We start from the raw sequence: 26307 nt of genomic DNA, 5'->3' as shown, positions 1-26307 counted from the left end.
AGGATTACAGCTGCGCCCAGCCTAGCTCTGGTTCTTAAGGAACATGGTCCGAATTGAGTCACTCACAGAATAAGGATTTGCGCTGTGAGAGGATATCTAAATTGTAAGAGAATCTGCTGGAGGAGGGCGGTGCTTAAATCTAAATCCATTAACTTGTGAAGTTAGGGGGGATAACCTACTGAAGCTCAGCATAGGGGTCATTCGACCTAAAGAAACTGCTCACCTGATCCACTGGTGTGGAGTGGGCCTGTGGGTGAGGGACAGATTCCAGCCCATGGTAGTTTGAGTGTGTGATGACCAAGATAATTCAGTAGAGGGCGCTGGGAGAACTGATGACTCGCACTGATCAGGAATATTCCATGCAACTTAGATCCAAGCGTAGACTAGACTACTAAAGTACTGGAAGCAAGTGTGAAGACCATTTTTATCATCGTAGGAGGAACAAGTCGTTTGAACAAGACATAAAATCCACTGACCATAAGGAAAGGATTCACATCCAATAATATGATAAACTAGGTGAAACTTTTTGGAATTTGATTGTGATGAGGTGGTGATTTGATTTCACAGGTATATACAAATGTTTAATCAAACTACACTTTACGTGTAGATGTTGTATATCAATTATATCTCAAAGCTTTTCTTTCTTTCTTTTTTTAAGAAGCCTGAGGGGAAAATGCCATAAAGTAAGTTAAGAAAAACAAAACAAAACAACAATAACAACAACAAAAAACAGATGACAAGTTAGGAGAAACCATTTGCAACAAAAATAACGAAGCACACTCAAAAGAGCCTGCAGTAAGTCGACAGAAACATGGGCAAAGGCCTCGAACAACGAAAAAGGAATACAGCTGATTAATAAGCATGAAAAAATGTTCAGGTGCCCCAGGAATTAAAGAAGTACAGATTGAAACATCGAGTAATATTTTTCACCCATCAGGTAGGCAAAAATTAAAACAATTGATTTAACCCTGTAGAGGTGATGGGGCAGTTGTGGCGGGGGCGGTCTGTAGGAGTGGGTGACAAAGGCACTGCAAAGGCAAAGCTAGGGGACACAGGGTCTGTGGTGGCCATGAGGAGTTGTTGACACAGTGTTGATGTGGATAATATATCTTCTTGATTGCAAAATAACAAAAATAAGGCCCACCATTGAGGCCCCAACAGCCTCTTGATAGTGGGTGGGTTCTCTACCTATTCCAGGCAACACTGTTCCTATGCACCCATCAGCACATCTAGTGCTTTGATTGCCCCTCCTGAGCTCCCACAGCCACAGCAGAGGCAGCAAGCATGCCTGCCCCTAATTGTGGGTGGCTGCTGGGCCTAGACACTTCCAGCTGCATCACAGGGCCTACAGGTAAAGGGAGAGACTAATTCCAGCCCTACCAGTAGGGAGGGAGCCTGGACCCTCGTGGAAAATTGGAAGCTGCACGTGCCAGGAGCCCTCTGTTCTCAACTGTATGGGTTAGGCAATGCTTTGTAACAAACCACTGCAACACTCAAATGATTGAAACACAATAAGCACTTTTTATTGCTCCTAAAGTCTTCGACTTGGCCGGCAGTGCTGGGCTCAGCTGGTCTCGCTCATATGTCTTTATAGCTACTCCTCTCAAGTGGTGGACTCAGTTTCCCCACCTCTGAATCTGGGTGAGCCCTGGGACTCGCTTTGGCCAGTAGAAGGTAGCCGAAGTGGCTGCATGCTGATCAGCGGGGGCTGGTGAGGGGCTGGCGGGTCTAGGATGGCCTGGATTGGGACACCTGTACTCTCCCTCCCATAGTCCCTGCTTGTCCAGCAGGCTGGCCGGGGCTTTCTCGGGGCAGAGGTGGAGGTCCAAAACAAAGGAGCACACGCGGGTTCTCTTCAGGTGGAGGAAAGCGGAGGCGTCAGCTCAGATTATGCCTTTTTCACGTTAAAATGATTTTCAGCTGATGGCAATTAAGAAGCAGAAAGTGCAGGAAAAGGTCAGGTTTCCCTCCCCGTTTCTGCCTAAAGGCACAATATAAATTCTCCATCACTGGAGACAACCATTAACTCTGCCCAGCCAGAGGCGGTACCAGAGGCTGCTACAGACAAATCCTGCTGCATCAGCTTCCTCTCGGATATTTACCATCCCATAGTTTACTACCTTTGGAAGCCTAAAACTGTTGTCCTTGGTCGTCATTTCTCTACAAATTTACTTTTTTAAAAATGCTGTGTAAGACAGTGTTCCAAGCCATCACTTTGTTACTTTTTGTTGAGGCTTATCCCGAGTGACGTTGGCTGCCTGTGTTAATAAACTGTTTTTCGCCGGGCGCAGTGGCTCATGCCTGTAATCCTAGTACTTTGGGAGGCCAAGGCAGGTGGATCACCTGAGGTCAGGAGTTCCAGACTAGCTTGATTGACGTGGTGAAACCCCGTCTCTACTAAAAATACAAAAAACGTAACTGGGCGTAGTGGTGTACACCTGTAATCCCAGCTACTCGGGAGGCTGAGGCAAGAGAATCGCTTGAAACTGGGAGGTGGAGGCTGCAGTGAGCCAAGATGGCTCCACTGCACTCCAGCCTGGGGGACAAGAGCAAGACTCTGCCTCAAAAAAACAAAAACAAAAAAATTGTTTTTCTTTGTGAATCTGTCTTTTCATTAAAAAGTCTCTTAATCTGTTTTGTTTTGCTATAACAATACCACATATGGCATCATTTATTTAGAGACAGGTGTCTTGCTCTGTCACCCAGGCTGGAGTGCACTGGTATGATCATGGTTCACTGTAACCTCAACCTCCTTGGCTCACACAATCCTCCCAACTCAGCCTCCCAAGGAGCTAGGACTACAGGTGCACGACACCATGCCCAACTAATTTTAACTCTGTAGAGATGGGGTCTCGGCCGGGCGCGGTGGCTCACGCCTGTAATCCTAGCACTTTGGGAGGCCGAGGCGGGCGGATCACAAGGTCAGGAGATCGAGACCACAGTGAAACCCCGTCTCTACTAAAAATACAAAAAATTCGCCGGGCGCGGTGGCGGGCGCCTGTAGTCCCAGCTACTCAGGAGGCTGAGGCAGGAGAATGGCGTGAACTCCAGGAGGCGGAGCTTGCAGTGAGCCGGCAGATCAGCCACTGCACTCCGGCAACCTGGCGACAGCTGAGACTGGCTCAAAAGAGATGGGGTCTCACTATGTTGCCCAGGCTGGTCTCAAGTGATCCTCCTGCCTCAGCCTTGCAAAGTATTGGGATTATAGGCATGAGCCACTGAACCCAGCATGGGTCAGAGAGTAATAATAGAAGCTATTTACAGTTCTGAGGCTGGGAAGCCCAAGATCGCTGTGCCAGCCTTGCCAGTCCAGTACAGTGGAAGGCATCATATGGCAGAAGGGCAAAGTGAGGGCGAGAGAAAGACAGAGAATGAAATCCTTCATTTAGGAGGCACCACTCTCACGATAACCAACTCACTCCTGAGATAACGTTTTTTTTTTTTTGAGATGGAGTCTCGCTTTGCTGCCTAGGCTGGAGTACAGCAGTGCGATCTCAGCTCACTGCAACCTCCGCCTCCTGGGTTCAACCGATTCTCCTGTCTCAGCCTCCCAAGTGGCTGGCATTACAGGCATGCGCCACCACACTTGGCTAATTTTTGTATTTTGAGTAGAAATGGGGTTTTACCTGCTTGGCCAGGCCGGTCTCAAACTCCTGACCTCAAGTAATCCGCCAACCTCAGCCTCCCAAAATGCTGGGATTATAGGCATGAGCCACCATGCCTGGGCCCAGAAATAATGTTATCTACCCATTCACAAGGGCATAACCCATGTGGCCTAATTACTTTTCATCAAGCCCCACCTCACAACACTGGGGATCAAGTTTCCAACTTTGGGAGACACGATCAAACCGTAGCAGAGCCCCAGCTGAAAACCTAAGACAGGTGGAGGTAAAGTTTTGCTTCCAAGGCCTATGCTTGAAACTGGCTCACAGGAAGTTGCACTACATTCGTCTACAGGACAAAGCAAGTCACAGGACCAGCCTGGATTCAGAGGTGGGGAAACAGACTCCACTTCTCGATAGCAGGAGCCATGGTCACACAGCACAGAGTGTCAATACAGCAAGCCACTAACTGTGGTCAATGCAGTCACCCCCACAGCAACCCAGAACTCTGTGCCCCGTCACAGCACTGGGCAGTCCCCAGCAATTAAAATTCCCTGTTGGGACTGCACTCTCTTTTTTTTTTTTTTTTTTTTGAGACAGAGTCTTGCTCTGTCACCCAGGCTGTGCTGCCGTGGCCGGATCTCGGCTCACTGCAAGCTCCGCCTCCCGGGTTTACGCCATTCTCCTGCCTCAGATTCCCGAGTAGCTGGGACTACAGGCACCCATACCTCGCCCAGCTAATTTTTTGTATTTTTTAGTAGAGACGGGGTTTCACCATATAAGCCAGGATGGTCTCGATCTCCTGACCTCATGATCCGCCCGTCTCGGCCTCCCAAAGTGCTGGGATTACAGGCTTGAGCCACCGCGCCCGGCCAAGGGACTGCACTCTCACAGAGAAATGAGACATACGTGATCAGCACCACAAGTATGTACCTACCCAGCCTTAGCTTTACTGTGCCTAGTCAGCCAGGCCACTTTCTTTGTCCTGAAAGTTAACCTGGGTTCACTCTGAGGCTTGATGTACTGCCCACGTGCAGACAGCAAATTCGGGAACCAGTCAAGCATGTCCTAACACCTTGGCAGTCAGGAGAGAATGGGTGGGTCATACGGCAGAGGACTGGGATACAAACAGGCCATTAATTGCAGCCATCAATAAAATGTGTGACTTAAACAGGGGCAAATGAAGGGATGCTACTGTCTGGCTGGGCATGAGATGGAGTCTCACTCTGTTGTCCAGGCTGGAGTGCAGTGGCATTGTCTTGGCTCACTGCACTCTCCGCCTCCTGGATTCAAGGGATTCTCCTGCCTCAGCCTCCTGAGTAGCTGGGATTACAGGCGTGCACCACCACACCCGGCTAATTTTTTGTATTTTTAGTAGAGACAGGGTTTCACCATGTTGACCAGGCTGGTCTCAAACTCCTGACCTCAAATGATCCACCCACCTCAGCCTCTCAAAATGCTGGCATTACAGGCATGAGCCACCACGCCTGGCATGTGGTTGAAATCTTAACCCACAATATGATGGTGTTGGGAGGTGGAGCCTTTGGGAGGTGATTAGATAATGAGGGTGGAGACCTCAAGAATGGGATAAGTGACATTCTTAAAAAGGCCCTGGAGGCTGGGTGCAGTGGCTCATGCCTGTAATCCCAGCATTTGGGAGACTAAGGTGGGCAGATGACTTGAGGTCAGGAGTTTGAGACCAACCTGGCCAATATGGTGAAACCCAGTGTCTACAAAAATACAAAAATTAGCTGGGCATGGTGGTGCATCCCTGTAGTCCCACCTCCTTAGGAGGCTGAGGCAGGAGAATTGCTTGAACCCAGGAGGCAGAGAGAGGCAGAGGTTGCAAGTGAGCCGAGATTGTGCCACTGCACTCCAGCCTGGGCAACAGAGCCAGACTCCGTCTCAAAAAAAGGCCCTGGAGAGCTGCCTCCTATCTTCTACCATAAGAGGACACAGCTAGAAGGCACTTGTCTGTGAAAAAGTGGGCCCTCATCAGACAACACCGGTGGCTTGGACTTCCCAGTCTCCAGACTCGTGAGAAAAAGGTATGTTTATAAGTTACCCAGCCTTTTTTTTTTTTTTGAGATGGAGTCTTGCTCTGTCACCCAGGCTAGAGTGAGATGGCATGGTCTTTGCTCACTGTAACCTCCGCCTCCCGGGTTCAAGCGATTCTCCTGCCTTAGCTTCCCGAGTAACTGGGATTACAGGTATGTGCCACCACACCCCGCTAATTTTGTATTTTTAGTAGAGGAAGGTTTTTGCCATGTTGGCCAGGCTGGTCTTGAATGCCCGACCTCAGGTGATTCACCCACCTCGGCCTCCCACAGTGCTGGGATTACAGGCATGAGCCACTGCATCCAGCCAAGTTACCTACTTTTAAGGTATTTTGTTATAACCACCTGAACAAGAACAAAGAAAGATAGTCTCCAAGCCACGTAGTACCCATTCATAAATCTGGGGTTTTAAATACCTTCCTCCTATTATTGTCACGAGAGATAGATTCAAGTTTCATTTGGTTGAAGCTTCTAAAGCTGGAAGGAACCTAAAATGAGCTTCAACTTCAAGGCTAATGTGCCTCTGCTCCCTCCACGTAAAGCAGAAAATGTCAGATCTCCCTTGCCCTGCCTGCTTTGCAGGGAGGATGTGGCTCCACAATCCAGGTTCCCCCCATCTGTGGCCACAGCCAGGATAAGGATCAGAAGCTGGTGACCACCTGCATCCCTCCTGGTAGCTGATGGCAACCGTGAGGGAAACTGCCTCATTTCACAGGTAACAGGGTCAGAAGCTCTGGTGGCATCCAACACAGTTCCCAGACCAGCTCTGTGTTCCAGTGTGACTTGGGTTCATTTATGTGGCTAACTCAGCTTCCCCGTCCTTTCCAGAGGTTCCGTGAGCTTTTCTTTTAAACATGTACCAGATACTTATTGACTCTCATTTCCTGAGCTTGGGACTAAACGCTCTACACATCCAGCATTCCTTTACTAAGCCCTTTTGTCCCCAGAGCTAGGAAGTGTGGCTCACAGGCAGGGATCATCCTCTGCTCTCCTCCAAGGCCTGGCCCAGAAGGACCAAGGGAAGACAGATCCAACCCAGAGCCATTTCCCTTCCAACCTCTTGGCAAGCCTGATGAGTTCCACTCCCCCCTGACAGGCACACCTGCCTTCCAGGCACTGATCCTGCTGTCCCCGTCTTGCTCTGCCACTCACTATGCCTGGCTCTCTGCCCAGCCCTCCCCAGCCTTCTCTCCCCCTACCTTTCCCACTTATTGCCTCCCTCCAGGCCTGTCCAGGATGATAAGCTCTGGTCTCAGCATTCAAAGCCTCCTCTATCTGTTGTGGGTGGCAAGCCACCCAGGTGCCAAGGCAAGAGACCGAGGGCACGAGCTGTTCCAGTATAATAAAATATATAAAATAAGAATAGTTCTACTAGATAGAGATCATAGATATGATTATATACGAATATCATTCATCATGAGTTTGTAGCAATTACTCTTTATTCCAATATTATAATAATCCTTGCTCTACAATGATAACCTAGGAAAATCCAGGCCATACAGAGATAGGAGCTGAAGGGGCATGGTGAGAAGTGACCAGAAGACAAGAGTGTGAGCCCTCTGTCATGCCCAGAGGGGGCCACCAGAGGGCTCCTTGGTCTAGCGGTAATGCCAGCGTCTGGGAAGACGCCTGTCACCAAGCAGACCATGGTCTAGTGGTAGTCAGAGCTACACATCAGTCAGGCCCGCCCACAGTTATCGGGAGGCCTAACCCTCTCCCTGTGATGCTGTGCTTCAGCGGTCACGCGCCTGTTTCACTTTCATGTACACCTGGCTCTGCCCTCTAGATAGCAGTAGCAACACTAGTGGAAGTATTGAAGTCTTTGATCTTTCTGAAAAGAGCATAGGAGAAATAATGATGTAAGCTGTCCTCTCTCCACCTCCGCTACCTAACAGGGAAGGGCCCCCTGTCCGGTGGACACGTGACTCACGTGACCTCATCAATCATTGGCGATGACTCACACTCTTTACCCTTTAGCTTTGTATCCAATAAATAACAGCGCAGCCAGGCATTCAGGGCCACTTCCAGTCTCTGCATCTTGGTGGTAGTGGTCCCCCAGGCCCAGCTGTCTTTTATCTCTCTGTCTTGTATCCTTTATTTCTACGATCTCTCGTCTCTGCACATGGGGAGAAAACCCCACAGACCCAGTAGGGCTGGCCCCTACAATCTCTCAGCCGTGTCCCTGGCCATGACTCTGCTTGCTCTTCCTGAAAGCAATTAAAATGGGAAAATCTGACCCAGGAGGTCACCTTCTCACCCAGGAGGCAGGGCCTCTCCTCCCAACTGGAGCCCCAGAGCAAAAGCTCTCTCCTCCCTTCATCCTCCTTCTCACCATGTGATTTTGGACAAGTCTTTTCATTTCTGAGTTTTGCCATGTGTGCACGTGTGCATGTGTATGTGATGTACAGACCTTTGGAGTCTTATCACCACAGTGCCTCTCCACTCCCGGCCAGTGCTAGGGCACCCCCTCAGCTGCTGCAGGATGCATCCCCAGAAGGAGAGAGTTAAAGGGGAAGAAAGCCCTTGAGTAGGAGCCAAGTCATCTGAACGCACACCCTGTGCCCAGAGGAGGTAGGGGCAAGAGTTGCTTTCCATGAAGAGTGAACCTGATGAGAAGGCAGCTCCAGAGGACTCAGGAAAACCAAGAATCAGGAGAGAAAGAAACGTGCAGTCCTTGCCTACTTCAGGGGGGTACCACGAACTCCTTGGTCAATATAGGGACCTGCCTCTCCGTGCGCCCCAGCCCCCTCTGCACCATGCACTCTCCTCCCGGACCTGGCACCCGCTACAACTGTGGCCTCCACTAATGCCGGGGGTGCGAGGAGGTGGACGATGCCCAGGTGAAGCCGTTCAGGCCTCGTGGCAGCACCAGATCAAGGGCGAGGTTGCGCTGCTCGTCCTCAGAGTATACAGGCCGGTAGCCCAGCAGCTGCAGGGCACCAGTGCACAGTTCCTGCACGCGGCGGATCTTGGCAAAGGGCAGCGCGTGGCGCCAGGCCTGGGAGACGTTGAGCGCATTCCTGGACGAAGTCTTGAAGGCTTCGCGGCGTGCACCAGGTCCAGATCCGTGGGTGATGTTATGGATCCAGGCCTCGAGCTGTGGTGTTAGACTCAGCCCAGTGAAGGCGTAGAGCGCACGGATTTCTGCCAGCGGCTCCCGCGCCAGGTCCTCGAAGCGCACTAGGCGGTAGCGGCCGCGCAGGAAGGGTGGTGGCTTGAGTGTGGCGGCCTCGGCGATGCGTACGTGGCTACGGCACACCTCGCGTACCACGCGCAGGCCGGGGTCGGCCTCCACCCACGTGCCATTGGTGCCCAGCACGATGCCGTTGTCACGCGCCAGAGCCTTGGCTGTCTGCTCCCGGGAGCGCAGAACAGCCCGCGGGTCACGAACCAGGTGCACGATGCGCAGGTTGAGCGTGGGGTCACTGAGCAGCGGGTAGAGCACCTGCAGGTTGAAGAAGCGCACCTCCTTGAGCACCACGTGGCTGTAGGAGCGGCAGGCCTCCTGGGCCAGGCTGAAGGGCTGCCGCGCGCACAGTGGCTTGCACACTGCCTCGCTGCTGATGGCGCCTCGGGGAAAGGCACTGCAGGCGGGTGGCGAGCACAGTGCACGGCTCACGGCCCACTGGAAGAGGTCGGACAGGTTGCGGCGCCAAGGCAGATAGGCATCAAACACGTCCATGTCGCACAGGAAGACCGAGCGCACCAGGTCACGCACAGCCATGTGCAGCGTTGCGGCGCTGCCTTGCGACAGAGTGGTCCACACGTGCCACGCGGGCTCCATTAGGTAGAAGACATCGGGGTGCTGGCTGAAGAGTTGGCCCACGAAGGAGGAGCCCGAGCGCCACGAGGACAGCACCAGCACATGCACGCGCTCCTCGCCGCCTGCTGGGGACGAGGGCCCTGGCCGGGAAACCAGAAAGAGGAGGAGGAAGGTCTGCGCCAGGAGGAGCGCGGTCACTGCTGTGCTGGAGACTCGCGGCAGCCACATGCTGACTGCTGGGGGCCTTAGGGAGGAGAGCGCAGCGGTTAGGGGCTGCAGCCTGCACGCCCATCCCGTGCCCCACTGCCCAGTGCCTTCAGGGAGCAGATTCGACCACCAGACCAGAGCCTCCCATGAACATGATGGTCTCAGTGGGGCGCTCTCCCGGAAATGTGGCCTTAAGACATAACTCAGGATCCAGTCTAGCTGAGAGCAAAAGTACAAATGCAGAATGCGGTCAGAAATCTGTCTGTATGTGAGTCCTACCTTCTTAGCTACCTACCCACATTACCATTGTCTATTTGGAGAGGGAAATATATTCCAAACGGAATTCCTGTCTTTTGCTTAAGAATTCCTGTGAGGAAACTCTTTTAGGTTGTTGAACTATGGGCGCTCTGGTGGACGTGACAGCACCGCCAGGCTCCCTGAGGCTCTTCCACTCCGTAGTCTGTGATCTTCCTTCTAACTTTCCACACTACACTGATATACATAGCCTGTGATCTTGAACCAAATACTGGATCGCTCCATGACTCAGTTTACCCATCTGTAAAAGCGGATGATAGCAGCACATAACACAGGATTTGGGTGGATTATTAGGCAATGGGAAAATGTTTGAATATCCTGGATGGACAGGAGGGACACGCAGTAATGTCCCTAACTGAAGAGTGCCCTTGCTACAGTGTGTGCTCTGCATTGTATGATTTTTTTTGTTTAAAAAGACAGGCATAACTTTTCTTATGGAAAATAACTTTTCTTATTGAAAATAAGCAAACAGGCAGGACGCGATGATTCAAGCCTGTACTCCCAGCACTTTGAGAGGCTGAGGTGGGAGGATACCTTGAAGCTAAAAGTTTGCGACTAGCCTGGGCAACATATGGATAGCCTTCCTGTCTCTACAAAAACATTAAAAAAAAAAAAAAAAAAAAAGAAAGAAAGAAAGAAAGAAAAGAAAAGAAAAGAAAAGAAAAGCCAGGTGTGGTGGTATGTGCCTGTGGTCCCTGCTACTCAGGAGGTTGACGTGGGAGGACTGCTTGAGCCCAGGAGTTTGAGGTTGCAGTGAGCTTTGATCATGCCACTGCACTCCAGCTTGGGCGACAGAGTGAGACTCTGACTCAAAAAATACAATACAATATCAAAATGAGCAAATAAGGCCAGGCACAGTGGCTCATGCCTGTAATCCTAGCAATTTGGGAGGTTGAGGTGGGCAGATCACCTGAGGTCAGGAGTTCGAGACCAACCTGGCCAACATGGTGAAACCCCATCTCTACCAAAAACATACAAAAATTAGCTGGGCAAGGTGGCGCATGCCTGTAGTCTCAGCTACTTGGTAGGGTGAGGCGGGAAAATTGCTTGAACCCGGGAGGCAGAGGTTGTGGTGAGCTGAGATTGCGCCACTACACTCCAGCCTGGGCAAAAGAGTGAGACTCTGTCTCAAAAACAAAAACATGAGCCAATAAATAAAGTGGACAAAGAACACCAACTGTTGCCATCACTGGTGGGGGGTGAAGTGCTGAAGGCAGCATGGGCTCCAGAGGGAGGGTGTCCTGAAGCCCCGTGGGTTTGCAAGGAGACCAGTTGAGGCGGAGCTGGGATGGAGCCGGAGAAGCAGAGAGGTGAGAGCAGACTACTGTTCTGGCCAACTGAGGGGACTCACCACTGTCCAGGGCTGCTGGGAGAGCTGCAACGCTGATCACAAATCCATGGGAGATGATGAGAGGCTCCTCAGTACCTGGTAAAGCAGGAGGGCAATGGAGTCACACCCTACAGGGGAAGATAGCCCCAAAAGTGACATAACTTCTCCGAGGCTCGATTTCCACTTCTGTAGAGTGGGATTTGCAACTTAGGGCTGTTGTGAGATGCTGCTGCAAACACCTATGAAGAGGGGGCCTGGGAGAGCATTCCTTACACACATGCCCCCATTACTGTGACTGTCCCTGTGCTGAGCTACTGTTTGCAGAGGAGGAACCCCCTCCACCTGAGGAGTCTCCCCCAAGAGGAGACACCCATAGGCCACCTACTCTTCCAATCCCAGTATCTCACAGGCCATCCTCTGGCCTCCAACAACCAGCCCTTTAGTGGACCTTAAGAATGTCGCATAGGTCGGGCATGGAGGCTCATACCTGTAACCCCAGCACTTTGAGAGGCGAGGCAGGCGGATCACCTAAGGTTGGGAATTTGAGACCAGCTTGACCAACATGGAGAAACCCCGTCTCTACTAAAAATACAAAATTAGCCAGGCGTGGTGGCGCATGCCTGTAACCCCAGCTACTCGGAAGGCTGAGGCAGGAAAATCACTTGAACCCGGGAGGCAGAGGTTGTGGTGAGCCGAGATCATGCCATTGCATTCCAGCCTGGGCAACAAGGGCGAAACTCCGTCTCAAGAAAAAAAAAGGAATGTCACGCATGTCTCGCAGGGTAGAAGGAACACTGGGCCGGCCTCCCGCATACCAAGTTCCCAAAGTGTTCTTCTCTTTGCACCTGTTGCTTCTGCAATGATCTCAAGACCGGGTGACTTTGGAAGGGAGGGGCCTGGAAGTTTTCTCCTTGCTCCTGCATCCTTTGCTCCCTGCCTTCCCCACTCCCCTGTCCAGGTCACCACTGAGAGAAGCCACGGTCTAACTTGGGAGCAGATCCCATTTCTGCCCCTTCCCCTCATCAGGAGGCAACAGGGGTGGGTGGAGGATGCCCAGCAGCTCTGTCAGCAGCCAACTGCACAGCCTCTCTGGCAAAACCTGGAAGACGGGGAGAGTAGCCACTCATCTGCTTTGCACATGATCAACGCTCCTCCAGTGCCAGTGGGCTGACGATGGTTGGCTTCCTGCCAGTGGGGCACTGAAAGAGAAGGGAACTCATTTTCTGACTTCAAGTGCTAGGTGCTTCGAGTCCACAGGATGACTTAACTCAGCGGGCCCTGAGGGGGGCATGATGATGTCAGTGTTTCAGGTGAAGGACTCAAGGCTTGGAGAGACAGCAGGAAAGCTGGGACCCCAGGACTCCTGTTCCTAAGCTCCTGGCACTTCTGATCCCAGGCTGTGGGCCTCTCCCACGTGTGATTGCTCCCTGCAGAGTGCAGGACCCTGCTGCTCTGGCCCAAACACAGTTGTCCTGGCCAGCCCAGCCCTTCCCTGGTAGGGAGGATCTTGATCCCAAGCCAAGGTGTTTGTTACCTGTGTTCCAGGAAAGCCAGAGGTCTTTTTAAGTGACTCACACACTACAGGAACTGCTATGAGATCCTATTACTGAAACTCAAGAACTAGGAAGGTGCTTGAATCATCCTATGCCACAGAGTCTCCAGAAGACCAGTTCCCAGCTGGGAGCTTTCTGGTAGAAGCCTTGCACTCAGCACAGTGGACATTTGGGACAAGGGTTTGACATGAGGAAGAAAAAGTCAGGCAGGCCCTGTGATAGGTACTTTTGTCTTCATGATTAAATGCTATCATCCCAAGTCCCTAGGAGGCAGAAATGACCATCCCTGTCTGTTTTAACTGAAGCAGTGGGGCTCAGAGATGTGAATACCCAGTGAGGAGGAAGGGCAGGGGCTTCAATCCAAGAACCAGCCGGGTGTGGTACTTCATGCCTGTAATCACGGCATTTTGGGAGGCTGAACTGGGTGAAATGCTTGGGCCCAGAAGCTCAAGACCAGCCTGGATAACATGGCCAAACCCCATCTCTACTAAAAATACAAAAATTAGCTTGGTGCAGTGGTGCAGACCTGTAGTCCCAGCTACTCAGGAGGCTGAGGTGGGAGGATTGCTTGAGCCTAGGAGGCAGAGGTTGCAGTGAGCTGAGATTGTGTGACTGCACTCCAGCCTGGGCAATGGAGAGAGACTGTCTCAAAAATAAATAAATAATAAATAAATCAACAGGCCGGGTGTGCGGTGGCTCACACCTGTAAACCCAGCACTTTGGGAGGCTAAGGTGGGTAGATCACCTAAGGTCAGGAATTCGAGACCAGCCTGACCAAATGGTGAAACTCCATCTCTACTAAAAATACAAAAATTAGCCAGGCGTGATGGCAGGTGCCTGTAGTCCCAGCTACTCGGGAGGCTGAGGCAGGAGAATTGCTTGAACCCGGGAGGTGGAGGTTGCAGTGAGCCGAGATCATGCCACTGCACTCCAGCCTGGGTGACAGAGTGAGACTCTGTCTCAAAAAGTAAACAAACAAACAAACAAACAAACAAAAATAAATCCAAGAACCAGACTCTCACTGCAGGGCTCTGTAGTGGGTGTCACAGTCCTGAGCCTTTGTCCGGTACCATTTCCCATCCTGGAAGGCCTATCTCCCCCTTGAAAGTCTTCCCTTGATGAGGGGCACATATTTATTATAGTTTAATTTTTGGAAAAGATAACACATAGATGTTGTATAAAATTCTAAGCCAGGCATGGTGGCTCCTGCCTGTAATCCCAGCCCTTTGGGAGGCTGAGGCGGGCAGATCACTAGAGGTCAGGAGATCGAGACCAGCCCGGCCAACTTGGCAAAACCCCGTCTCTACTAAAAATACAAAAATTAGCCGAGTGTGGTGGCAGGTGCCTGCAGTCCCAGCTACTCAGGAAGCTGAGGCAGGAGAATCATTTAAACCTGGGAGACGGAGGTTGCAGTGAGCTGAGACTGTACCACTGTACTCCAGCCTGGGTGACAGAGAGAGACTCCATCTCGAAAAACAAAAAAAAAATTCTCAAGGTACAGATGCGGGCATTGTCAGCTCATGTTTCATGTGTGAAGACAGGAAAAGAGGCCACACTCCCTGGGCAGACACAGCCCCACACCAGAGCACAAAGCTAGTCAGGCAGAAGGAAGTGACATTTCCTATCTCTCATGCCCTCTCCAGCCCTCCAACCTCAGAGGCAATTCTGCTTTAAATTTCCAACAAGTAATTAGTGGTGATGATGGTGATGATAACGATGATGAAAATGATCATATGTTTTTCAGGAGGAGGGTGGAACTAAAAAGTACAAGAGGTCATAAAGGGAATAGAAAGTTCTGTTTCTTGTTTTGGTACCCAGGAGCACCCTAAGCAGTGGTCCTTCTTAAGTCACAGACACTTTTTTTGACATTTACTCCTTTTAAAATTTATTTTTGTCAAAATACTACACATAGCTTGAGAAAGCATAAAATATGCCTGGAGGCCAGGCACGGTGGCTCATGCCTGTAATCCCAGCACTTTGGGAGGCCGAGGTGGGAGGATCTCTTGAGCCCAGGAGCTCAAGGTGGAAGTGAGTTATGATCGTTCTACTGCTCACCAGCGTGGGCAACAGAGTGTGACCCTCTTTCTTAAAAAAATCAAAAACCTCAAGCCACAGCAAAACACGCCAGCTCACAGCTGAAGCACTGAGAGTACATTTCCTTTCTTGTTTTTTCTTGTTTCTCTTAGTTTTCCTTGGGGCTAATTGCATTAGATATTAGAAAGGTTGAAAGAAAAATTTAAAAGATGTGAAAAGTAGAACAAAAAACATAAATGACAGATAAAGGCTGCAAAATAGAGAAAAGATAAGATCAGCAAAAGATTCAATCCAGGAAAGTCAGTGCTCAGGATCCCGATCCCGGTGGAGCTGACAATCAAGTTGGGGACATTGAAGACACATCTGGCTATGTGACAGTCAAGGGACCTGATGGTGTCCCAGTGGATGGCCTGGACATTCAGTTGCGGGAGGGTCACGTTGGTCCTGGCTGCATCCTTCTCTCCTGGATTCTAGCAAAGTCCCCACCTGGTCTCCCTTCAGTCCATCTTGTACAGTTGCCCCCAGAGGTGCCTACACCATACATCTGATCCTGCCATTCTCCTACTCAGTAACCTTCAGCTTTCCAACCGTATCTCCCATATCCCAGGCTTCAGATGGCCGGGAATCATCACTGATCATCAAACAAGCTCTATCTCTCCCAACTCCCTAACTCATGCTACGAGTGCCCAGCCCTGACTCCCATTGGGAGGCATCTCAGCCTCGCCTGCAGCCGCCCCCTCTGCAGCTGTCAACGCATGCCCCACTCTGCCCTGCATTGTACTTTGCTTTCTCTTCTAGACTGTGAGCAACCTGGAACATTGGATTGTGGTTTTTTGCAAGTGAACACCTGTTCTCTGGTGACCAGTGTGAGGATCGGCACTGCACAGGTACACTGGACATGCTTGGTTCTGTCCATTCAGTACCTGTTTTTCCTTCTCATAACAGTAGCTAGGCTTTTCCCTGGGGAATCCCCCTCACCCACTCAAAAGTACCTGTGGCTCAAATGGGGTTGATCCACCACTCCCGGCTCCTAATGGTCATGTGTCCCAAGACAGGCTCACGTCTATATTCCACACACTGACCCTGTCCCCCCAGCCCACACAGAACTATTGGCCTAGGAATGGGACATCTGCTCAACTGCAATTCTGGAGTTTTGCTGATCACAAGGGAAGAGGAAACTGTCTGGGTGTAAAAGTCAACACAGAAGAGAACTCAGCAGAGAAAGTTCACAGGCAAGCCGACAGCATCATCTAAGCATTTGGATCCAGTTGTGTAAGGTTCACCCATGGACCCCTCAGCCGAGGGATGCATTCGGTTTCTGCTTAAGTCCCTGGGAGATGAGTTTCTGTCACTTACACCCAAGAGTGGTGATCAGATAGTGATAGTGAAACCCTTGGTGGGGTGAGGTGGGAAGGGTGCAGGGGCGGAAATTCTGGGGGCTGGCCCTGCTTTGTTTCTCTTTGACAGTGCTAATTACATGGGTGTGTTCAGTTTGTGAAAGTTCACCAAGCTGTGCTTTCATTATCTATACTCTGATGAATGGCATACTTCAATAAAAAGTAAAGAATCCTGACTGAATGGCCGGGCACGGTGGCTCAAGCCTGTAATCCCAGCACTTTGGGAGGCCGAGACTGGCGGATCACGAGGTCAGGAGATCGAGACCATCCTGGCTAACACAGTGAAACCCCGTCTCTACTAAAAATACAAAAACTTAGCCGGGCGAGGTGGCGGGCGCCTGTAGTCCCAGCTACTCGGGAGGCTGAGGCAGGAGAATGGCGTGAACCCGGGAGGCGGAGCTTGCAGTGAGCTGAGATCCGGCCACTGCACTCCAGCCTGGGTGACAGAGCGAGACTCCGTCTCAAAAAAAAAAAAAAAAAAAAAAAAAAAAAGAATCCTGACTGAAGAAGATAGTAAGAGTCATGTTAAGGAACGTCCCAAACACCGAATGAGTAGAGGATGTGAATAAATACTTGCCATTGCAATCGGATACCCTGTGGTCCACATCCAGAGGGAGGAATTCCCCAACAGCCCATATGGCTTTCTGCCGAGCACCTTAAAGTCATCTTCTTCTAAACATCCCTTACCACCTCTTGGTCTGAGAGACCTAGGAAGGAGCTATGGTTCTCCCCGATTTGCAAATGGGAAAAGCAAGACACTGACCAAGGATGGTTGTCCACAGCAGGGTCGAGCTGGAGCCCAGGAATCCTGGCTCTCTGGGCAGCACTCACTCCCAGCCAAGCTCTGCCTGCCCTTGACACAGCAGCTCCAGGCCGGGCGTAGTGGCTCACACCTGTAATCCCAGCATTTTGGGAGGCCGAGGCGGGTGGCTCACCTGAGGTCAGGAGTTTGGGACCAGGCTGACCAACATGGTGAAATCCCACCTCTACTAAAAATACAAAAATTTGGCCAGGCGCGATGGTTCACGCCTGTAATCCCAGCACTTTGGGAGGCCGAGGAGGGCAGATCACGAGGTCAGGAGATCAAGGCCATCTTGGCTAACACGGTGAAACCCCATCTCTACTAAAAATACAAAAAATTAGCTGGGCGAGGTGGCAGATGCCTATAGTCCCAGCTACTCAGGAGGCTGAGGCAGGAGAATGGCATGAACCTGGGAGGCGGAGCTTGCAGTGAGCCAAGATTGCGGCCACTGCACTCCAGCCTGGGCAACAGAGTGAGTCTCTGTATCAGAAAAAAAAAAAAAAAAAAAGAAAAAATACAAAAATTAGCCAGGCATGGTGGTGGGCACCTGTAATCCCAGCTACTCGGGAGGCAGAGGCAGGAGAATCACTTGAACCCAGGAGGCGGAGGCTGAGGTGGGAGAATGGCGTGAACCTGGGAGGTGGAGCTTGCAGTGAGCCAAGATCATGCCACTGCACTCCAGCCTGGCAACAGTGTAACACTCCGTCTCAAAAAAACAAAACAACTTCAACAACAATAAAAAACCCAAAACCAAAACCAAAACAACAACCACAACAACAAGACACAGCACCTCTTCCTGTTACCAGCCTGTCCCAGCCCTGTTCATAGAATCTAAAGGAAAAAAATGTAACACTAGGTGTAGATCCCAGGTTTAGATTTCTCTGTTTAGAGTTGGCTGGAGGCCATCCCTGTTCAAGAATCCCAAAGGCACCTGGGCACGGTGGCTCACGTCTATAATCCCAGCACTTTGGGAGGCTGAGGTGGGTGGATCACCTGAAGTCAGGAGTTCGAGACCAGCCTGGCCAACATGGTGAAACCCCATCTCTACTAAAACTATAAAGATTAGCTGCCATGGTGGCAGGTGCCTATTTGTAACCCCAGCTACTCCGGAGGCTGGGGCAGGAGAACTGCTTGAATCCGGGAGGTGGAACTTGCAGTGAGCAGAGATCATGTGCCATTGCACTCCAGCCTGGGCAACAAGAGCAAAACCGCATCTCAGTGGCCTTGAGGCATCAACAGCTACCACTAGGGCCAAACTGCTCTAGTGGAGCCCTAGGCATTTGGAAGGGGGAAGGCTAACAAGGAGCGAAAGAAAGAGGAAGAAAGAAGAGAGAAAGAAAACAGAAAACAAGGCAAAACATAAAGCAAGGAACATAAAACATAAAACATAGGCCGGGCGTGGTGGCTCATGACTGTAATTCCAGCACTTTGGGAGGCCGAGGTGGGTGGATCACCTGAGGTCAGGAGTTCGAGACCAGCCTAGCCAACATGGTGAAACCCCGTCTCTATTAAAAATACAAAATTAGCTGGGTGTGGTGACACACACCTGTAATCCCAGCTACTTGGGAGGCTGAGGCAGGAGAATCACTTGAACCCAGGAGGCAGAGGTTGCGGTCAGCCTAGATCGTGCCACTGCACTCTAGCCTGGGCAACAAGAGCGAAACTTTGTCTCCAAGAAAAACAAAAAAAAACATAAAACATAAAGCATAAAGATGGAAGATGAGTGTTCACGGGGGGCAGAAACAAGGAACCCCTGCAAACACCATCTATGAGGGTTTCCTACATGCCCAGTCTTTCCCATCCATTTTCTGATTTGATCCTCACAGCAACCCTATGACATGGACCTGATGATCATCCCTATTTTATAGATGAGGAAAGTGAGGCGTAGAAAAATTAAGGGAGGCAGGGCATGGTGACTCACCCTGTAATCCCAGCACTTTGGGAGGCCGAGGCGGGCGGATTACCCAAGGTCAGAAGTTCGAGACCAGCCTGGTCAACATGACGAAACCCCATCTCTACTAAAAATACAAAAATTAGCTGGGCGTGGTGGCGCGCGCCTGTAATCCCAGCTACTTGTGAAGCTGAGGCAGAAAAATCGCTTCAACCTAGGAGACGGAGGTTGCAGTGAGCCGAGATTGTGCCACTGCACTCTAGTCTGGGCAACAAAGCAAGACTCTGTCTCAAAAAAAAAAAAAAAAAAAAAGGAAAAAAGAAAAGGGACTTGCCTGAAGAATTCACACAGTGGCTGTTGAGTCAGAGTTGGAAGCCTAGCAGCGTAACCTTGGAGCTCTTCCATACATAGTGTCAAGTGAAAAACACAAGTAACAAAGCTGACATACATATATACTTTTCTCCCATCTGTGGATGTTCTTAGATGTGCGTGTATTTTTCACACAGTTGGCTGGGTGTTAAAAATACAAGAATATCAAAGAACACCCACAGATGGGAGAAAACAGTTGCAAATCATGTCTATAAATTGGGACTTGTACCCAGAATATAAAAAGAGCTCTTACAACTCAACACGAAATGGGCAAATATCCTATTTAGTTTTTTAAGAATGAGCATATTTTTTTTTTTTTTTTTTGAGACGGAGTCTTGCTCTGTGCCCCAGGCTGGAGTGCAGTGGCGCGATCTCGGCTCACTGCAAGCTCCGCCCCCTCGGGTTCACGCCATTCTCCTGCCTCAGCCTCCCGAGTAGCTGGGACTACAGGCGCCCGCCACCTCGCCCGGCTAATTTTCTTGTATTTTTAGTAGAGACGGGGTTTCACCGTGTTAGCCAGGATGGTCTCGATCTTCTGACCTCGTGATCTGCCCGTCTCGGCCTCCCAAAGTGCTGGGATTATAGGCTTGAGCCACTGCGCCCGGCCAAGAATGAGCATATTTAAAAAATATAAGAATAAGTAAATTTAAGAATGAATAAAGAAAAAAATTAAAATGGGTAAAGGATTTGAGAGACGTTTCTCTGAAGAAGATACACAAATGGAAAGATGCTCGGCCAGGCACGGTGGCTCATGCCTGTAATCCCAGCACTTTGGGAGGCTGAGGTAGGTGGATCACCTGAGGTCAGGAGTTCGAGACCAGCCTGGCCAACATGGTGAAACCCCGTTTCTACAAAAAATGCCAAAAGCTAGCCAGGCATGATGGCAGGCGCCTGTAATCCCAGCTACTTGGGGTGCTGAGGCAGGAGAATCGCTTGAACCCGGGAAGTGGAGGTTGTGTTGAGCCGAGATCGTGTCATTGCACTCCAGCCTGGGCAACAAGAGTGCAACTCCAACTCAAAAAAAAAAAAAAGGAAAGATGCTCAACATTTTTAGGCAGTGGGGAAATGCAAATTAAACCACAATGACATGTCACTTTCCACCCACCGCAAAGGTTGCAATTTTAAAAAGGTAATTATAATAAATAATAAATAATTACAAGTGTTGGTGAGATGATGGAGACGTGGGGATCCTCATAAAGTGGGAATGTCAAATGGTGCATTTCCTGAAGAAACAATTTGGTGCTTTCTCAAAAGGTTGAACAGAGTGACCATATGATACAGCAGATCCACTCCTGGGTACACACCCTAGAGAACTGAACATATAAGCCCACGTGAAAACCTGCTCATGAATTTTCACAGCAGCATTATTCATAATAGCCAAAAAGTAGAGCCATCCCTAATGTCTCATACATATTATACATATACACATATATACATATATAATACATATATATTATATATGTACATTTTAAAAGATATTTATATATTATGTGTATATATAATATATATTTATTTATATATTATATGTATATTATATATATAAACTTCAACATACATGAATTCTATCTCAATAAAGCTATTATTTAAAAAAAATACGAAGTATGGGAGATGTACACTGAAGTTTGGTGTTTTTCTATGGCCAGTTTATAGGTAATTTATTTTCTTATTAGTGCTTTGCTGCATTTTCCAGATAGTCTATGTCAGATTTTTATTACAATGATAAAATACAATCACAAAGATTATTACAATGATAAAATCAGAAAATTCTAATTGGTTAAAGGAGGCTTAGGTGAAGTTTGTCTTTCTCCAGCTATCACTGCAGAGAGACACGTGCCTGCAAATCCATCTCCCAGCCGACCTGAGTACCCAGTTAGCCAGAGAAGGCCAGGGGCATGAATTACCCACTCTGCACTAAAAGTTGTCAGAGCCCCCAAGCACATTCTTAACCCCAGGACTGTGGGCTGGGCCAGGCAGTGGCTGAAGCTGTGCCTGGCCCCCAAGCCCTGGCCACATCTGCCATCTCTGCCAGTCCTGGTGATGCGGCTGCATGGCATCCCCCAGAGGCAGGGGGCTGGGACTGCAAGGCCCAGATGCTGATGGAGAGAACAGATCTGCCTTCAAGAATCTACTGGGAAATGAATTCTAATTAGCCTGGGAAGCGAGCCTCAAGCCTCCCTGGCTCAGAGCCACTGCCCTGGGGCATTTCTGAGCAGATGACCAGATAGCAACACACGAACCCTTTTCCCTGGCTGGGAGCTTTAGGGATTCTCACACTGCACTTCACACAGCACCTGACTTGGTCTAAATTGTAGTACGTTACAGCTGGAGGCCATAAAGTCTGAGGGCTCCCCACTTCTTCTCCGCAGCAACACACGCAGGGTATGGAGTGGGATTGTACTTTTAGCACATTCGCCTGTTTCCCTAAGCAGTGACAGAGCCCTTTCATTACAGGGATAATCTGGAATGTTCTCTGGTTTATTAACCATTTATTTTAATTACCTTATTTTTAAAAAGAAAATCATTCTTTCAAATCAATAACAGAAAGAAAAAGGAAGAGACTATTTTAGAAGAAAATAACAGGCTGAGGGCAGTGGCTCATGCCTGTAATCCCAGCACTCTGGGAGGCCAAGACGGACAAATCACCCGATGTCAGGAGTTGGAGACCAGCCTGGCCAAACACGGTGAAAACCCCGTCTTTACTAAATACACAAAAAATAGCCGGGCCTAGTGGCATGTGCTTGTAATCCTAGCTACTCAGGAGGCTGAAGCAGGAGAATCACTGGAGCCCGGGAGTCCGAGGCTACAGTGAGCTGAGATCACGCCACTGCACTCCAGTCTGGGTGACAGAGCGAGACTCCTTCTCAAAAAGAAAAACACACAAAAAAACAGTAAAATGCAACATGTGGACCTTGTTTGGATTCTGATTTGAAAAAAACATCTGCCAGGAGATACCCTAGAGGTAATCAGATATATTTTGATATTGACTAATAGGTGATATTAAGAAATTATTATTAATACTATTATCACTATGCAGGACAATCTTGTTCATGTATTTCTGGACCCATCTCCCCTCCTAAGACACTAGAAGCAGAATGGTTTCTGTCTCATTAAAGACAGTAGGTATAGAGTACTGAGGTTAAGAGTGTGAATCCCACTTGACCATTTACTGCGTGATCTTGTGCAAGTTACTTCTCTCTGTGCCTGCTTGGTTAAAAAAAATCTGTAAGGCTGGGTGCGGTGGTTCACACCTGAAATCCCAGCACTTTGGAAGGCGGAGGAGGGCGGATTACGAGGTCAGGAGTTCGAGACCGGCCTGACCAACATGGCGAAACCCTGTCTTTACTAAAAATACAAAAATTAGCCAGGCGTGGTGGTGGACGCCTGTAATCCCAGCTACTCAGGAGGCTGAGGCAGGAGAATCTCTTGAACCTGGGAGGTGGAGAGGTTGCAGTGAGCCGGGATCATGTCACTGCACTCCAGCCTCGGTGACAGAGCGAGACTCCATCTCAAAAAAAAAAAAAAAAAAAATCTGTGAAGTGGGGGAAACAACATAACCCAACTCATGGGCTTGATTAAAAGAGTGAGTGAGTGGATATTTGTAAAGCAGAACAATGTCTGGCGCACAGTGCATTTATGAGTATTTGCTTAGGAATCTTCCTGGGCCACACTTACATTCTGTGAATCCAAGGGAAAGTCTTTGAACCAGGAAAACCCAAGGACAATGGCTCTACCAGATTCAGGTGCCCCAGTGCCCCAGCAACAGAATGTGGCAGGCACAGGCAGGGGCCCCACAAGGACAAACAAAACAGAAGACGCTGGACAGTCATGGCTAGAGACCTGGCTTCTTTTTTTTCTGAGACGGAGTCTCGCTCTGTTGCCCAGGCTGGAGTGCTGTGGCACAATCTTGGCTCACTGCAACCTCCGCCTTCTGGGTTCAAGTGATTCTTCTGCCTCAGCCTCCCAAGTACCTGGGATTACAGGCACTTGCCACCATGACTAGCTAATTTTTGTAGTTTTAGTAGAGATGGGGGTTCACTATGTTGGCCAGGCTGGTTTTGAACTCCTGACCTCAGGTGATCCAGCTGCCTCCGTCTCCCAAAGTGCTGGGATTACAGGCGTGAGCCACTGCACCTGGCTTTAGATGCTTGGTTTCTGAAGCCAGATTGGGTTCAGTCTGTCTCTACTACCAATGAGGGGTGTGACTTTGAGCAAGTCACTCTCTGGCTCTCCGTGCTCCAATTGACTCTGTTTGTAGGACAAAGCCAGAAAAGTCCCGGCCTCCTAGGCTGGAGAGGAGCCCAGCCTCGGCTCCCCCAGCAACACAACACCCTCAGAGGCCCTCATACTTGGCCCACGCGCTTGTGGGTTTAAGTCAGTCGAGTCCTTTCTGGTCTTCAGGCCTCAGTTTTCCTACCCTCAGAAATGGGAAACTTGACTGCCTTGCCTCTGTGAAAGAGGGAGGAGAAAGGAAAGTCAACATTTGCTAGGCACCTGTCCTGAGGCCCAGAGGGCCTGTCCTGAATCCCAGGATGAAGCCGTCAGAAGCAGTGACGCAGGACTCCAATTCCCCTGGGTCTGGTTCCAAATCAACCCACCAAGCTACTGTTTCTCAGTAATTCTATGGAAAAAGCCGTTGGAAAGCTTTTGAAAGTCATGTCCTTTGAAACTCAAGTATCGAGACAAAAGGGGTTCTCCCCTCGCAGTGAGGATCCCCCTGCGTAGCCGAAGCCCCAGCAAGACTCTTCCAAACCGGCACCAACAGTGGCGATGCCCTTTCCACGTTGCTGATGGAAAAGCCACCCCTACTTCTTCCCGTCACCCCAGGTCTCCGGCGCAGGCCAGAGGAGCCCGCCCCCCAGCCGACCTGAGTGTGGGGACATCCCCCGTAGAGAATGAAGAACCAACGCACCTCAAAGCTTGGCGGCTCTGCCCGAGCAGGAGCGGCACGGTGGGGGACGCCTCCCTCCCTGGGCTCAGCAAAGGCTCCCAGAAGTCGTCTCTTCCAAGTTCCACCGCACAGCCAGCTTTTTCTCTTCACTGGGAGAGTCCGCAGGGGCTGACTTGCTCCTTAAGGTCCCAAGACTATTAACGGACACCCGGTGAGGCCGGGAAAGGGGCTCTAAGAGGCATGGACGAGAGTTGGGGGGGGGGGGACCAATCCACTGGAAGCTCCTGGAGACTAGAGGCAGAGCCAATCTGGGAACAGGGCAGGAGTCCCAGAATGGGATGTTAAGGATGGGGGGTGCCCTGGGCTACCACAGGGAAGGACGCGGCGCAGAGCTCCCTCCGGAGCCCGGCACTGCGGCCCGCGCCCTCTACTCCCCGCGCGCCGGCCAGCAACCCTCGGTGCTGCCCTGCGCAGCGCGCCCGAGCGCACACAATGAGGCGCTTTCAGACGTGGCTGCGGTCCCGGGGTGGGCGGCGGGAGCTAGCGAGCTACGGGAAGGAAGGAGCCGGTTGGCCCACCTCCCCGACCGAGGGGCCACGCCTCGGGGGAGGGGCGCTGACCAAGGGCGGGGCAGAAGGGCCCAGGGGGGCTGGGGCCCTGAGAGGCGCACCTTTTAGCCGAGGATGTCAAGGGGCGCTGGCAGGGTCACCTCTCATCTGACTACAAATGAACGTTGTACCCCACCCCACCCTAAATCCCCAGAGAAGGGAGACTCCTGGGAGGATAAAGGTCCTAGCGAAGGAAGTCGAATCTTAATCTTGGCCCTCCTCACTCTCGGGGGCATCCTTGAGGGGAGGTGACTTGGAATCCAAACCCTTCCCAAGGCCACGGCACCTGGATGACACTGGATGACACAGGGACCCGGTGCAGTGTCCCAGCTGGGAGGGGCGGATAGACCAGGTGATCTTAGCAGCTGGACCCGCAGCTTTTCCCCTCCTCCTGCACATTCCCTGCCCTAGCCTAAGCCCAGAGGCGCAGGCTTCATAGCAGGTCCAGATGAAGAAATGATACGTTTCAACAAATAAGATATTTCCAGCCAGGGCCGGGCGCGGTGGCTCACGCCTGTAATCCCAGCGCTTTGTGGGGCCGTAGCGGATGGATCACGAGGTCAGGAGTTCGAGACCAGCCTGGCCAACAGGGTGAAACCCCGTCTGTACTAAAAATTCAAGAATGAGCCGGGCGTGCTGGCAGGCGCCTGTAATCCTAGGTACTTAGGAGGCTGAGGCAGGAGAATTGCTTGAGCCCGGGACGCGGAGGTTGCGGTGAGCTGAGATTGCACCATCGCACTCCAGCCTGGGCGACAGGGCGAGACTCTGTCTCAAAAAAAAAAAAAAAAAAAAAACAAAACTCCCCCTTACAAATAACGGCAGAGCCCAGGCATCTGAAAAGGATGACACATTTCGAGGTCTTGTTAAATAGTGATGGGATCTTACGAACTCCCTGCTGCTGGGAGAAGAAATGAGCAGTCTTTCTCGGTTGGGGTTTGACACAATAAATTAAGATTCTTAAAAATGGTCATAAGCTTTTTGGATTGGTAATTCCTTTCTAGGATCTATCTTAAGGAAATAAACCAGAAACAAGGATTTATGTACAGGGTTCACGTAAGTGTTGCTCATGATTTTGATATTCATTTTTTTGAGACAGAGTCTCTTGTAGCCCAGGCTGGAGTGCAATGGTGGGATCTAGGCTCACTGCAACCTCCGCCTCCCAAGTTCAAGTGATTCTCTTGCCTCAGCTTCCTGAGTAGCTGGGATTACAGGCGCCCACCACTATGCCAGGCTAATTTTTGTACTTTTAGTAGAGACAGGGTTTCACCATGTTGTCCGGGCTGGTCTCGAACTCCTGAGCTCAGGTGAGCCGCCCGCCTCTGCTTCCCAAAGTGCTGGGATTACAGGCATGAGCCACCGTGCCCGGCCTGTTCATGATTTTTAAAAAGTTAGAAATAGTGTACAGAACAGAAAGATGTGTGCCAGAAGGCCAACCATGATAACTCTGGGTAGGAGATTGGCCAGCAATCATTATTTTCCTTAGGATCATGT

At 50.4% G+C, this 26307-nt stretch overlaps 1 protein-coding gene across 10 annotated transcripts; it reads right to left on the bottom strand.

Moving 5' to 3' along the window:
• Nucleotides 1-407: 407 nt before the first annotated feature.
• CHST6 (carbohydrate sulfotransferase 6) lies at nucleotides 408-24778 on the bottom strand. Of its 10 annotated transcripts, none has more exons than XM_021932182.2 (4): nucleotides 24230-24748; nucleotides 20478-20633; nucleotides 11296-11370; nucleotides 7080-9848 (listed from the first exon to the last, which is right to left on the bottom strand). In XM_021932182.2, the coding sequence occupies exon 4, from the start codon at nucleotides 9648-9650 to the stop codon at nucleotides 8463-8465; it is 1188 nt and encodes a 395-aa protein (XP_021787874.1). In that variant the 5' UTR covers nucleotides 9651-9848; nucleotides 11296-11370; nucleotides 20478-20633; nucleotides 24230-24748; the 3' UTR covers nucleotides 7080-8462. The 10 variants fall into 10 exon arrangements, 7 of the variants coding, with proteins under 7 accessions (XP_021787874.1, XP_017809062.1, XP_021787872.1 ...); XM_017953573.3 differs by having other exon boundaries at nucleotides 7080-9666; nucleotides 24230-24747; XR_004179726.1 differs by having other exon boundaries at nucleotides 9829-9844; nucleotides 24230-24778.
• Nucleotides 24779-26307: the final 1529 nt, after the last annotated feature.

This window comes from Papio anubis, chromosome 18 (assembly GCF_008728515.1).
Source record: "Papio anubis isolate 15944 chromosome 18, Panubis1.0, whole genome shotgun sequence".
NCBI classification, from domain to species: Eukaryota; Metazoa; Chordata; class Mammalia; order Primates; family Cercopithecidae; genus Papio; species Papio anubis.
The sequence above is the reverse complement of the archived record's forward strand: the minus strand, read 5'-3'. Positions and strand labels throughout refer to the sequence as shown.

Coding starts and splice junctions, on each gene's coding strand:
- CHST6 (XM_021932182.2), bottom strand. CDS start 9,650: ATGTGGCTGCCGCGAGTCTCCAGCACAGCAGTGACCGCGCTCCTCCTG.